The sequence below is a fragment of the Olea europaea genome, chromosome 18, assembly GCF_002742605.1.
Source record: "Olea europaea var. sylvestris chromosome 18, O_europaea_v1, whole genome shotgun sequence".
NCBI lineage: Eukaryota > Viridiplantae > Streptophyta > Magnoliopsida > Lamiales > Oleaceae > Olea > Olea europaea.
The window spans coordinates 21500685-21516370 of NC_036254.1; the positions used below are offsets into that span (position 1 = coordinate 21500685).

At 35.9% G+C, this 15686-nt stretch overlaps 1 protein-coding gene across 9 annotated transcripts; it reads left to right on the forward strand.

Moving 5' to 3' along the window:
* The first annotated feature begins 1842 nt into the window (after positions 1 to 1842).
* Positions 1843 to 15017, forward strand: LOC111367777 (probable glycosyltransferase At5g03795). 9 transcript variants are annotated; one of them, XR_002697882.1, is made up of 8 exons: positions 1843 to 2154; positions 2229 to 2504; positions 7086 to 7372; positions 8615 to 8847; positions 10551 to 10708; positions 10870 to 10989; positions 12152 to 12420; positions 12509 to 12800. XR_002697882.1 is itself a non-coding variant. In XM_022988833.1 (7 exons), exons 1-6 carry the CDS (start codon positions 1966 to 1968, stop codon positions 10969 to 10971), a joined length of 1245 nt encoding a protein of 414 aa, XP_022844601.1. In that variant the 5' UTR covers positions 1843 to 1965; the 3' UTR covers positions 10972 to 10989; positions 12152 to 12800. The 9 variants fall into 9 exon arrangements, 5 of the variants coding, with proteins under 5 accessions (XP_022844601.1, XP_022844602.1, XP_022844604.1 ...); XR_002697883.1 differs by having other exon boundaries at positions 12152 to 12414; XR_002697885.1 differs by having other exon boundaries at positions 12370 to 12420.
* Positions 15018 to 15686: the final 669 nt, after the last annotated feature.

Here is a 15686-nt window from a genome sequence, read left to right on the forward strand (position 1 = left end):
TAAAACTTGTGCATTATTTCTCGACCAATGAACCATGTTTGGCTTTGCCTTTGATCATTTCGACGAATACCCACTTTGCAAGTATGTTCCCGCACATACTTACGAATTACAAAGAACTCGTTTGTGTCCATCTTCGTCGCTCATAAACGCCAGTGACAACTTTCGTCAATGCAGACAATTGTGTATATCGACTTGTTCAATTTCATAACTTTAAACTCGAAGTTGTGTTTCAAAGCAATTAGGTGCACAGTTTTTTGCAAATCTTTCTTTGTTTTGAACAGTTGCTCGACATATAAATTTTCGTCATCAGGAACTAATCGCAAACAACTAGTGGACCATGCACTCAATCCAGCCTGTGAGCTCTCACCCGACTCACGTCTACAGAAGGATAGAGCATTCAAATCCTCATTTGTCAATGTATTTTCATTCTCGTTGTCTTCAACTGTCGAAAAAATTCCGTGTGTAACAGTGAGATCAATCACTCTATCGGTAACAGCTGTATTTGGAATAACTATATTATCCGCATTAGTTATCTTCACCGTATCTCAAAAATCATTCACATTACGATTCTCTCCATTGAAATTTTCATGCTCACCTTTGGGGACGTTCTTCTCCGCCAAAGTTACATAAATAAGAATCGAACGTTTTTGGTTTAATTCAATTAAAATTTGCATTTTAGTTTCAGAAGTAACCGCTACAGTTGGAATTTTCTTACCGAATAGAAATTCCAATTCCATGTCAAATTGAGAGGGATCAACGTTGAGCGAGTTCTGTAACTCATTGTACATTTTCCACATACGATGTACTTGATGTTATCAGAATTGCAGTGGAACCGCGTTTTTCACTTGTCCATTTCCACAACCATCGATCATTTTTCTTTATTTCAAATTCACCAAAGAAACAAATCGAGACTGCAGCCGATTTCATATCTGCATTAGGAAACAACGATTTATTAAAAAAATTGTAAATATATGAAAAAAAGAAGTAAAAAATTGAAAATAGCTGGCTTTAACAGCTGGCTGTTAGATTAACTGTGTTTTCTTAACAGCCAGTGTCGATTTTGTTTTTCAATTTTTCAGATGAAATTTTTTCATCCTTCTTGTTAAAAAAATTTATAGATCCATTTAAAATTGTAAAAAATTATCTGCCTATATCGAAATAAGATTTAGAGATTCAAATAATATACTGATTTAGCTATAATAAAATTAAAAATACGTAAAATATACTTACCTATTTCGAGTGATGGTTGTAAATAATATTTTCTTGTTGAGTTTTTGATAATTTTGTGAGATTTCAATGTTGAAGCATATGAAAATTAAACTTTCTTTTTATCTGTGTTGCAGAAACTGATAAGGAAATTGATTTGATTTTGAAATTTACGTGGGAGTGTTTGTAATTTAGAAAGTGTTACATGTACATAATTGTCTACATAATGATATTCATAATTAAACGTGACATTAGATCCAACATTTAATTCAATATTTGCACATCAACAATCTTATAATTGCCACAACACATTATGAACATCATTATGTGCAATAATTATGTACAAATAGAAATTTTCTTGTAATTTATTTGTTATTTGCCAAGGAGTACTATTGTCTTTCTAACAACCTTATATTTTTGTAATTACAAAACATAAAAAAGGACAAAATTGTCATTTAATATTTCAAAGGGCCATTGTGGTGAATTTGAAAAATGAATTGGTCAATGTGGTAAAGTGGTTATTTGACTTGATTAATTTTAAAGTCAAAGGAACTTTTTTTTTTTTTTTTTTAAATTTATAAGTTGAAAAAAAAAAAAAAAAAAAGGTTTGGAGGACTGCGAGACCGCACGTGAAATTTGCCTGTAAATTAAAGAATCAAGCAACTTGAGGTAGACTCTTTTGATCAATCCCAAATTACTGACAAATTTCAAAACTAATTAATTGAAGGTGTTGCCGGGAATTACCAAAACCGGCCGGATATGTTGGCGGCGAAACCCCCACAGCCATCGCCGTCCGCCGCGGTCTGCACTGTCCGAGGCTCTCTCCTCTCTCTTGCCGCCTTGACGCTAGTCTCCTTTACTTATCTTTCACTTAAATCCCTCCACTCCCCTTCTTTCCAACTATCCACCACCCCTTCGTCACACACTGTACAAGTCTCTCAGCCTCAGGTACAACCGAATCACAAATCTTCATTTCGAACACTAACTTAATTTTCTGAGTGTTTTCGTCTTCTGATTTGAAGGTAAGAATCGATGATGAGGGTGTTGATGATGAGGTGTATCATTTACCGAAGATGTTCAAATTGAACTACGAGGAAATGGAAAGGAGGTTTAAGGTTTATATATATCCGGATGGGGATCCGAACACGTATTACCAGACGCCGAGGAAGCTGACGGGAAAATACGCTAGCGAGGGCTACTTTTTTCAAAATATTAGGGAGAGTAAGTTTGTTACAGATGATCCGGATCAGGCTGATTTGTTCTTCATCCCGATCTCTTGTCATAAGATGCGAGGCAAGGTACAACCGCTTGATTTGATGGAAATTTTGTTTTTTTGTGGAAAGAGGCCGTAATGGTGATGCTTATTGGTTCGTATGTGCCTTGATAAACACTGCTAATTGTTTAATGGGCAATGCTCAATGTCTATGATGGAATTAGAAAATGAGTTTTTATTTGTTTGTCTATCTCATTAGCTGGTATTTATTGAGTTCGTTTTGTGGTTGTTTAATGTGGTAGAGTCTTCTTCACTTTCATGGACAATAGCTAAACTGGTCTTGTGTGGTATACTGAGCCACTTAAGCATGATGATCGCATAGTTACTATGCAACTTTTTGCTTTCTATAACAGAGAAGAGAATTTGTCATCTTCGAGTCCTGAGCTTGCTAGTTATCTTCAAACTATTGCACTGTATATGTCATATGCATCCACTAGATTTAACTACTGTATTTTTACACTGAAATTATAATTCCTTGCAAATTTAGTTATCTAACAGCACCTAAAGACTAAGGTCAAATGTTAACATCTTCCCCCATCCATCACACCAACCAATGACCAGCACAAGTTTTACTTCCGTTCCTATTTCTATGTGCCTTTAGTTTTTCACATATTTACTTCCCCAGGAATGATCTAATGAGCACCAGTGGCATGTTGTTAATGAGGTTAACTAAAATTAAGGAGATCGTTGAAGATTACAGCTGTAATTTATTATATATAAATAGATTGCTTTTACCATACTTAAATTATATGTTACTATTAGTTAATATTGTAATTGATTGCTACCATATTTAGTGGTGATTTTGGTTCTATATTATGAGAAAAGTTCTCATATTGAGGGGTATCGAGTCTTATGAGTATACTTGACATGGTATCAGAGGTTTAACTTCATTTTGGGTTAAACTTGTAAGCTTTTGTTCTCTGATGAGCAGCCTCGTGCCGCTCATCTAGTCAAATTTTCTTGTATCGAATTGAGTCAATTGTTTTTTCCCTGTTAATGTTCCTTTTATCGTATCAAGGAAGTAATTCGAAATTAGCATCGCCTTTATCTTGGCTTTAGGTCCATGTGGAGAGAGAGTGAGTGAGAGAGAGAGAGAGAGAGAGAGAGAGAGGCTAGGGCGTGCAAAAGCTCGAACTTTTTGTAAAGCTCTTAAGATTCTCTGAAGTTTTATCAGCTGGTCTTTTTATTTTTCAGTTCTCTTTTTTATGATTATGAAAGAGAGAATATTTAGGTGAGTCATCTGCGGAGAAAAACAGGGAGAGCCCAGATGACAAGATTGAGTTTCAAGAAAAGGGTATTGATTTTCTTGCAGAAAACTCACAGAAGAGAATTAAAATAATGGGTGGTTTCGATGAAAATGTTGATAAAACTGGGAATTTTGGTTCACAGGAGCTCGTGGTTAGTTACCTTTGTGAAAATTCGAAACTGGGAATGTTTGAGAAAGATTTTGCCAGCCAAAAAAAAAAAAAAAAAAAAAAAAATTCTGTTGAATTCTTTGGAAAAATTGAGCAGCGGTTATAAAGGAAAAGAGATTGGTATCTAAGGATCAAAATGAAATGAATAATAACTTGTGGGTAGAGAGATTTTCTTCAGTTGAATGAGAATTGAAGGAATTTGTCTAAGAGGGAAGCTGATAATGAGAAGATTGAGGGAGAGAATGGGGGTGAGAAGTCAATAATTGAGTCTTTGAACCTTTCTTTGGCGTTACCTGAGGTTTCAGTCTCTTTGGTTGGGTCTAACCGAATCCAAAATGGTGATCTCCCAGACCAGCTGAGGCCGAGTAGGAGTGTGCTGTTGCTGGTACCGTCCTATATCAATACAACGACTACTTACTCTAATGATTACACAGCTGCCTCACTGTCATATTCATATTCCCACCCCTTTTCGCATAATCCCAGTTGCTTGCTCACTCGAAATTCAACAATCGGGAGTACTCAGTTGGGAGTCATCGGAGGGGGTGTGATAAGATTTGGAATTGTGGGGAAGGGACTAATGGGTCGGTTCACAATCGGTTTAGGCCTATTAGGGATGGGACTATTGTATTTGCTAATCATGAAATTGGTGGCGGAGGTTTAGGATTGGGTAATTGGGTTGTATATTGTTGGGCCAGTTTAATGATATTGGGTTTTTTGGGATTGGGCCTTCAATTTGTTTGGTCCTCCTGGGCTACGGACGTCATTTTCAGATTGGACCTTTCTTTTGTTTGTTATTAGGCTGTATTGTTAATTATTTTAGTTTAGTAATGCATGCTGCCGATTGATTTGTTGGTTTATTGGGCTGTTATGTCACTTTGGCCGTGATCTATAACTGATTGTTGTTAGGTCATAGATTTGTTGGTGTACTCGTCATTGTTTGACGCAGTGGGCTTTATTAAGATTAGGCATTGATTGGTTGCTCGGGCTTTATCAAGAGACTTGGGAGTGCAGACCGTGGAGTTTTGGTTGTTTGGGTGATGAACTAGAGTTTTGGATATTCAAACGAGGATTATTTTTGAGCTTTTTGGTGTAGGTTGTTCGATGGAAACTCTTCCAACTGTATAGCATCTTGGCCAGTGATATATTGATGAAATTTTGGCTAGGCGTATTGGTGTTAGAGCTTTTGTCGGAACACGAATTATGTGTTCGACCGAGTTCTTCCGACAGATAGGGCTCTATGTGTGTGTCGGTACACTTTGTAAATTTCTTATGAAAATTCTTCTTGGGGTGTGAGCTCTCTGAAGTGTTCTTGAAGTGCTTTGGAGTAATTTTTAGTTGTTTCTGCATTATTTGTTGTTCTTGATCTCTTGTCGTCACTAGTTTTCGTAGATTGTTTCTCTGGTATACGAGTGGAAATAGGTTTAGTTCAAAAACCATATCTATCTATCGATTTGCAAGATTTAGATTTTTTCTTCGTGGGTACAAGTATTATCACCGTCACCAATTCATGATTGTAAATTGATGTTTTTACCAGCATCAATTTGAGGGGATGTTAATGAGGTTAAATAAAATTATGGAAATCATCAAAGATTACAGCTATAATTGTATTATATGTAGATAAATTATTTTTGCCATATTTAAATTATAGGTTACCGTTAGTTAATATTGTAATTGATTGCTACCATGTTTAGTGGTGATTTTGGTTCTATATAATGAAAGAATCTCTTACATCGAGGGACATCGAGTCTTATAACTATTGCACTGTATATGTCATATGCATCTACTAGATTTAACTAATATATTTTTACACTGAAATTATAATTCCTTGCAAATTTAATTATCTCACAACACCTAAAGACTAAGGTAAAATATTAACATCTTCCCCATCCATGACACCAGCCAATTACCAGCTCAAGTTATTACTTCTGTTCCTGTTTGTATGTGCTCTGTAGTTTTTCATATATGTACTTCCCAAGGAATGATCTAATAAGCACTAGCGACATGTCATATTAATTCATTGATGAATAAAGATTTGGTGGATTTCAACATTTGAATTAAATTTATTATCCACCAATAAATTAATATGATATGTAACCCGTGTTTAGCATACATTAACTATATTTATATATGGTAAATCAAGATTTGGTGATACAACCTAGGGGCTTCCAAAACTGGAGCAGGTGTTGGAAGTGCGTTCAATTGTATGAGGGGACTTAGTACGCTAGGTGTAAGTTCAGCTGTAAGTGTCAACCTGTCGGAAGGAGAACTCATAGCATGCTCATTAGATCATTCCTTTATACTTCCCAACCCCACCAACTTTCACACGTGCACTCAACTTTTACATGTATAAACTTAGTTATTTGTATGCTACATAAAATAACCATTCCATTAAACATTACGTACTCGTCCTCTCTCTCTCAAAAATTCCATTGCCTGCCACCACCCTAACACATTTCTGCCCCCATTGTCATCTGTCATTCGTCACATATTTTTCGCCCCACATTCTGGTGTTACAATTGCACCCCCACTTTTCGATCTCATTACTGCCTCTGCCACTAATTATCATGTGCATTGCCCCCTATTTGCCATAGCCGTCACCATCTAAACATAACTTCACTAACACAGTAACACCACCGCACAAACTCACATGTGGAAACAATATGTTTGCAAACATCTAAATTAAAAGGGATAAGTTTTGCCTGCCACATCATTTTGTCATCCCCTACAATTCTTATTGCATGGCCACCTCCTGCCCTTCTTGCAGTTTCTATTGCTGCTCTTATCTTCCCCACCCATCATCCCTTTCCTCTTGAAACTTCCATGAGGCATACAGGGATTGAACATATGAACCTGCACACCCCACCTTTGCTCTTCATATGCCTTTGTTGATTGCTTGGATTGCAAATTTACTACTTGGTGTAGTTATTTTTATTTAAGAACCACTGTGCTGAACCTTGAGGGACAACTCATGTTGATGGAGGTGAAGATAATTTCAGATTCAAACGGTTACTACTCCATTGCATAAGATTTAACCTTGTTTTTGCATCTTTGAAAAGTTTGCTAATGAAATGTTGGATTTTCGGATAAACATGTAAATGATCTTAGTCCTACTATATGGTTCTTTTACTTGCATTGTAATTTGAATTTGAGCCTTTCCTTAACGCTAAATATTCTCTTGTAATAACATGCAGGGAATATCGTATGAGAATATGACTGTGATTGTACAGAACTATGTGGACAGCTTGATGTTCAAGTATCCTTATTGGAATAGAACTCTGGGTGCAGATCACTTCTTTGTTACTTGTCATGATGTTGGTGTGAGGGCCACTGAAGGACTTCCATTTCTTGTAAAGAATTCAATCCGTGTCGTTTGTTCTCCAAGCTATGATGTTGGATTTATACCACACAAAGATGTTGCCCTACCACAAGTTCTGCAGCCCTTTGCCCTCCCAGCTGGAGGAAATGATGTGGAAAACAGGTATGTTGTGTGAGATGTCAACCTCTTGAGGCCAGAATTGATCGATTATGCAATATTCTTCATTGTGTTATTTATCTCCCTTTTATGTGATCTTTTTTGTTTGTTCACTGCTGTTTCTCTACAATGATATGAAAGTTCAACTTTTCAAAAATTCTCACTTTCACCATGAAAATGGACTAATTAGGTACCAATATCTTCTGCATTTGGAATGCACGACAAAGAACAGTTGCCTCTGCGTGTGTAAGTGTTAGTGTTAGGGTGTTATACAACAAGTTTAATAGTCTAATTATCGTTTTATTCTGCATCAAATTATGTGCTCATTCTTGAGGGAAATAAATTTGCAGGTGCATGTAAAAATATCAGCAAATTGTCTCTCTCTCGAACAATTTCTCTGCAGCTTTTTCTCTCACCGACCTAACTTCACATAAATCATTTGTCAGAGCCCCAAGTCTTTATAATGTTTTTTAATTTTTAAGTTTCCAAATTTTATGGGGACATGAAAGTAGTAATTCATTTAAAGTTGCAGATTCAGTGTTTTTCTATCGATATCATCTATGTTAAAAATTGAAGTTACAATGCTTGCAGACATTCATTCGTTTATCGGTCTTTCTTTCATGTTTGAAAGTTGTGCCTCATTCAAAATTTTAGCTACTAGTGTTTGGATCGACTAAGATTTTTAATTTCTTAGCCGAGAAAAGATGAAAAAAATGGTTTGTTTTGGCACCTCATGTTGTTTTTAGATGACTTATTTTTATTGAAGAAAATTTGGCAAAAAATGAAGAGAAGTTGAGTTTCTAAGCCCAGTAAAACAAGCAATTTACTATGAATATGTTCAATCAATGAAAGTTCTGTGGTCTTGCTTCTGTTTTTGTTTCACAAATTTCACTCGAAGTTCATTTCTCATTTTTGTGAACTTAATATTATACTTCTCTGCTCCTCTTTTTTTCTTCCTCTTTTTACTAATGTCCTAAGTTGTATACTATTATTTGAGTTGTTAATACAGTAATGCCATACTGCACAATAGTTACTTGCTTAAATTTAAGGGCCCGTTTGATTCCCATTTTTCCCAAAATGCATTTTCTCTCTTTTTTTCAAATACACATTTTTTACTAAAATAATATTACACGTAAATAAAAAACATTTCCTTATTTTTCATCCACACATTCTTCATAAATCTACTATTCTAAAATTCATTTCCATAAAAATGGGTGTCAAACATCCTCTAAATATAACTTTCTGCAGGACCACCCTTGGTTTCTGGGCAGGGCATAGGAACTCTAAAATTCGGGTTATCCTGGCACGCGTGTGGGAGAATGACACAGAACTTGATATTTCAAACAACAGAATAAACAGAGCAACTGGACATCTAGTGTATCAAAAGAGATTTTACAGGACTAAATTCTGCATTTGCCCTGGTGGTTCGCAGGTCAACAGTGCCCGCATTGCAGATTCCATACATTACGGGTGCATCCCTGGTGAGAATTTATTTCTTATAGATGTCTGATATCAGTTATCAATTATTTTTTTTTCCCATTTACAATCTTTGCATCTTCCATGATAAAGACACAGAATGAAGAGAATTGGAACTTCTTCGACTTGTACAATACAGGGTTATGCTGTTTCTTCCACCAATAAAGGAACATAACACGCAAGACCACCATATGATTCTGTTTGCCCTCCAAGATTTCCTTGTTATAGGATCTCTTCATCAGTAATCAACTGGGATGATAAGAGGTTGTAAGCCTTCTTGTGACAAATGGTTGCACATTGTGCTTGCCAAGTCTCAAACGTATCCATAACCAAGAAAACATTCTTTTTTTCCAGGGTGGTTCGGATAAACTAAGATTTTGGCACAAAGTTAAATAAGTTATCTTCTATATGGTACTCAAATCTTAAACTCCCTTTTGAAAGAATCATACTTGATGGAGACAATTATAATTACAATGAATAGGAAGTTATAAATAATGGAAAAAAATAAAAGAATAAAGATAATGAAATTTGAAATGGTAATTCATATTTTTCAAGTAACTAAATTCCCGCTGTCAATGGCATTTACTAGGATGGGAAGAAATTGTAGGCCTTTGGACTTCTTTAAGTTATGAAATTTCTACCATGTCATTGGTATTTATTGCAGTATTCACAGAACTAGATTTCAATACAAATTAACCTTTTCCTCCCATTTAAACATTTACTTCTTAGATCAGTGCATGTCTTGTCTACTTAAAAATGCATTATATTGTTATACCAGAGCGGAGAACTCAGGATTCCATTCTGCAATTGCATTGGTTTTCGTTATGTATTGCTGTTTATTATTTATAAATTATTCGTGGCTGGTTTGGTAGAAAGAATGGAAATTTGGGAGGATAAGAAAGTAGAAAGATGCAATTTCCATTTGTGAAAGAGAGATTCTTTTTCCTATATCTGGTAAAGGGTATTCCAGGCTGGATGGGAAAGTAACATGCATAAAGATGTGAACCACACAAGTGGGCAGTCGCCCATGTGTCAGTTTTGAGTCCTGGAACGGAGCAGACACTGTCAATAGGGTTTGAAATCACCAATTCATTTTAATGCATGTCAGTTGTTAAACAATCTTCTTTCAGTTTTAATTTTGGTAGATGAGATGCTATCTTTCAGCTGTCAACATCAGAAGTGGGCAGTTTTGTCTTGAGTTTTTCTTCTTCGTTTTTTGTTTTTTGTTTTTTTTTTAAAGAAAGAATTGCCAATGACTGTCATGGGGAATTGAGAAATTATCTTCAGTTTTATACTTTTCCTCCCTACTTTCAGCCAATCCTGACAGATTATTTTTGATAACACAGTAGACATTTTTTACAAGCTTTTCTATTAGTCTAAATTTTTCATCCAACCCAACAAGGAATGTCAATCTTCCATATTCCATCTATGAATGAACCACAACTCATCCTTGTCAAAGAATCTTTATTTGGATATTTCCCTATCAAAGAAGTTGGACAGTTTCCTTTTTCTATCCATTAATTTTAAGTACTTATTTCATTGAAGGCTCTCAAAAATCATAGTTCCTTCCCCTCCTTTCCTCGCCCCCTTCCTCTTATGTTTAAAAATTTCAGTACTTTATCTTTCTTGATTCATGCATCTATGTGTATCCGTTTTTCTCCATGACTCACATCCAATTGCTTGCCTAACTTTGGATTTTTTCTTGCAGTGATACTCTCTAATTACTATGACCTGCCTTTTAATGACATTCTGAATTGGCATAAATTTTCGGTTGTACTAAAGGAGAAAGATGTCTACCGGCTGAAGCAAATTCTTAAGAAAATAACACAAGAAGAATTTGTCAAGTTGCACTACAATTTGGTCAAGGTATAAATATTTATCAAGTTTGGAATATGTTTTAGAATGGTTGATTTTTTATTTTTTATACATTGCACGTAGTCAAAGTATCTCAATAAAAAAGGATAGGGTTTGGTAAAGCAAGAATTTGAACCTGCAGCTGACAGTTACTAGTTATGCTCTCGTTTCAGGTTCAGAAGCACTTCCAGTGGAACTCACCTCCCATCAAACGCGATGCTTTTCATATGGTGATGTACGAACTCTGGTTGCGCCATCATGTGATCAAGTACTAACTGCTGAATCTTTTAAAGGTACATATTAACTTCAGATGTAAGATGTTTTATTTCATATGTTCCAAGTTCGCATGTGAAGTTTTACTTCTGATCTTACAATTCTTATTTTTTTTGTTGTATCTTTTTAAATCTAAGTCATTTCTAATTTTATGACCACTTAGTTGTTCGTATTGCCTGTACTAGTTAATGGGATACTTTGTTGATAAATGGTCCGTCTACATGCCTGATTAGTTAAAAATATATCTAGACTCTTAGAATAGATTTCCATAATATATTCTTAATCAGACACTAATTCTCTTTGTATTTCATAGATAAAAGAGTAGTACAAATTCTCGTATTCCTTCCATTTATGTATTCATACTTGTAAAAACTAATTAAACAGAATTCAAGGATCAAACGCTGGAATTTGATGAACAGGACCCGAAAGAGCACGAGTCCTTTCAAATACATGGCAATATGGATCCTCCTCTTTCTTCTCGATCAAATGATCCATGTTTCTTGTAATTTCAGATTGTATCTGCAAATAAAGTTCCTTGCAAACTTCTTTGTTTTTCAGAAGTTCTTCCCTTCCCTTTGTTTCAATTGGCTTACCAAACAGAAAATAAGTTGGCCTGGAAATTTTTGGATAAATTACTGGAAGAAGAAATCTTGATTTCCTACTTCTCCTGTCACTTGAGTCCCTCTCCTTACTTTGGCCATAATAATATTTCTTCTTTTTATTAATTCCTTCATAAGAGGCATTTTCATGACATCATTATAATCAAGAAACTCTTACACTTCATCGTCGCCAACTACTCCAAACGGAACAATTTTCTGCCTGAATTTTAATGCCGTTCTTACAAATTCAGGTTCCTCCTGCCAAAACAGCTTGTACTTTTCACCTTTCCGTTGCAACGCCTCCCATACATTGCCAGGATAGAGAAGAACGTGACATTTGTTTCACATTATCTTGAAAAAAATTTCTAGCCGTTGAACTCCCTGAATAATCTAAACTGCTGTTAATTTCTTGCTGTTGAACTCCCCGATTAAACCCCTGTTTGATGTCATTATTTGGGAAAAACAATGTTTTGAATAGATATTTTTAGAAGAATGTGTGGTTAAAAAGTTGGAAAAAGTTTTGGGTTCCCATGCAGAATATTAGTGTGAATGTGGTTAATTTCACGTAATGATTGTCAAACAGGGTGTAAATCTGTCGAAACTAGTAATAAACTGTAGAGGAACTTCAATATTTTCTGTGAAGATATCTGGATGTGCAGCTCCATGAAGTGTGCTTTTCTTCTCGTGTATTCTACATCAATGACTCCATTTCAGCCCAGAAAAACATGTGATAACGGACTAGTAAAACTGGGCCTTGATTGGGAATCCCTGACAGGCCCCTCACTATTTTTCCATTTCCAGAGTTGAATACATTACAGGGCTTGTAGCAAGGGGGAATAATCCCAGGTGTTCGTAAGTCTTACTTGACACTTTGCTTAATCCAATTTTATGTTAGTCTGATGAAAACATCTCCTTTTGCTTTGTGGTATATCTTTTGCAGCGATCTCGTGTCACGTAGTACTTCTGAAAAGTCTGATCTATGGGTTTATAAATACATTCACCATTCTCTCCTTTTAAGCTGGTAAAATCTTTGTGCTATCGAGGCAAGCCCTTGTATTTAGAAAAGCCTAGAGCGTTCTACTTCCATAAAAGACTAGTTCGTAGTCTGTAGAGTACTCTGAAGTTGATTGTAATGATTACTTCTGGGTTCCAAATTACTTGTAAAAGATCTATCTTGTGACTTTGTGAATGCATTAAACATCGGGAAAATTATCTAGAAACTTACATTTAAAGATTCATTTTCAAAAAACAAGGGGTTTAAGTTCCATATTCACAAATCAAGTGTTAATTATGTTTTAATAATTAAAACTAAAAAAAATTTAATTATTCCCAATATACATATATAACTCTACCCCTGCCCAACCTATTCTGTCTCCTCTCTCTCTCTCTACCCACCATCCACCCACGTCCATAATTACCGGTTGTGGCGGAGCTTCTCGCCGATGATGTCGAGCAGCACTTGGCAGCTATGAGGCGACAAAGCTTCTCGTCGTTGGCGGTGAGCGCTACTCGCAAGTGACACGATGAAGCTTCTCGCTGCGTCGATGGTGTGGCCGTTGCTTCAAGAGGGGGAACGTTGGTGTGGATCTGTGCGTTGGTGATGCAGTTGTTAAATTTGGGTGAGATGGTGGTGCGATGTCGAGCTGTAGGGTGGTGGTGCGAATATACGTGGTGGTTGTACGAATATGTGAATTTGTTGTGTTGTGTGGTGTGGTCTATGGGTTATGATGGTTGTGGTGGTGGTATTAATTTATATTTGATGTGGATGTGATGGTGGTTATGGTGGCGAGTTGGTGGATTGTAGGAGGCGTTGGTAGGTTTTGGTGCAGGTGGTGGTGGTACTAGCATGGGCATTGTCGAAGGTGGTGTTGCCCAAAAGATAGTCTGTAGCTACTTTTGTTTTTGACTTGATTTTTGGTGCGTTTGGGAAGGTATTAGGTTGGAATGTTGGTCGAGATTTGTAAAGGAGGTTGAGGTGGTCATATTGGTGGTAGAGTTCGACATCTTGGGGGTGGTTGGCTGGTGGTTGGAGGCTTCAAAGGAGGCATGCCACTGCTTGCAACTACGAGCAACGGATCTTTCACGTGGTAGTGACGGTGCGGTGATACTGGTGGTGGTGGTCAGGATTTGTTGAAAGTGTTGGTGGTTTGCATTTGGTTGACATTGTTGGGAGTGGTGATAGTGCCGAAGTGGTAGTGATGATGAAAATTGAGTGTGACCAAGTTTATTATCATTGTAATTATCTGTGACTAGATCTATGTTAACTGTTAATATATGTGACTTAGTTATTTACATTCACCAATTAGATTGATATGGTCACGAACAGTCACATTGAAGACAATGTTGATCACAATTAGTAACAGATAACATAGTTTAGTGAATGTAATAAAGTTGGAGGTGATGGTGGTGGTGACTGACGATAGATTGTGGTGCTGGTTTACGGTGTGTGAAAGTTTGTTTGTAGTGACTCTGTGGTCAAGAATGTGTTTATTGTGAAAGTTGTGACAAATTTCATGTTAATTATGGTTGATTGTGATTTGATCACATACCGTCACAGTTAAGATTAACTTGGTCACAATTACAATGAATACAAATTTGATCACAATTAGTCACATTGCATACAAATTTGGTCACAACTAATCAAGGATAACATGTCAGTGACTTGGAAATTTTTTGGATGGGTGTCGTGGGGTGGGGATGGGTAGGGTGGTTTCGTGAGGTGAGATGTAATCTTCATTTTTAATTTCTGAAAATTTTTTGGAGGTGAAGGTGGGGGTGGCGTAGGTGATTCGGTGGAGGGGGGTGGATCTCCAAAGGAATTTCAAGTTTTGAAAATCTTTTACAGATTGGGTGGGTGAGGTGGCGTATCGTCGTAGGGTGAGGATAATTAATTTCAATTAATTATATATTAAATATATTATTAATTGAAATTAATGCCTGAATTTTGAAATAATTTGACATGTTTGTTAGTTTTGAAATGTAATTTTTATATGTAAAAGTTATGTATTGTTCACTTAAACATTCTCCTCTTATAAAGCCCATTTTGAGGCGTACATAAAGTGAATTTCTATTATCTAAGTTATCGTTTCCTTATTTAGAAAAAATCAAAAACTATATCATAAATGATAAAATTAGTGTTGCTTTTCCAGATTCTTGATTGATGGTGATTCAATTACCTGGTAAGAACGAAAGAACTGGTGAATTTTTAATCGGGGCCCGGATTCAATCGGGCAAAAGTCACCAGAGCGATCGACTATCCAGCCCAATCATCTTCTTGGCCGACTCCAAGTAATCTTTTGCTGTTTGAGTCCGATATCCATCATCCCACAGAGGCTTCGGTTTTTCTCGAAGCAATTATTTATTACTGAAGTCGTGTGTCTTGAACCGGATAAACGGGTTATATTTTGGATTTTTAATAAAATCATAGATAGGAAAACTTTTGCCACTAATGCCATGGTTGATCCTTGAAGTGGCTGCAAATAAAATGCTACCAATCTGAACTAACAAACGTGATTTTCCAAGAATAATTAATAGATTTAGGTCCCAAAAAGGTTACTTCAATATTGTCAATATGGACGGTGTTGTACACATAGCACCTCTCTTAGTTTGGGGGGCCTGCAAATTTTTTATTGGGTGCGAGCCCTACCCTTGTGAGGAGGCTGTCAGCCGAGCGACATCAAAATCCATATATATTAAATACATTATGCCCCTTTTTGGTAACCCTTTTTAAAAAAAAATCTGTTTTTTTTCGTACTCATTTTTAATTTTTCATTCTTACAATAAAATGTTTTTCACGTAAATTCAAAATTTCTTTTACATTTTAACGACACTTAAAAAAAAAAAAAAAAAAACTATTTGACCAAAGAATTCAAAAGAATGATTGTCAAACAGGACCTATAGAGATCTCGATCCCGACGAGATGAAAATTTGTCATCGCATTAAAAATGTCATAGGTTGACTAGATAGCATTGGATACTATTATACTACGTTTGAAAATTCTTAAATTTTCTTTCTAAGCTGATTCCCTTGATAAAATGTTCGTACTGCCACAAGAAGTAGCAAAAGAGCTGTTTTTGAGGATGGTCAAATTTACAATTTAATACAGTATATCAAATATG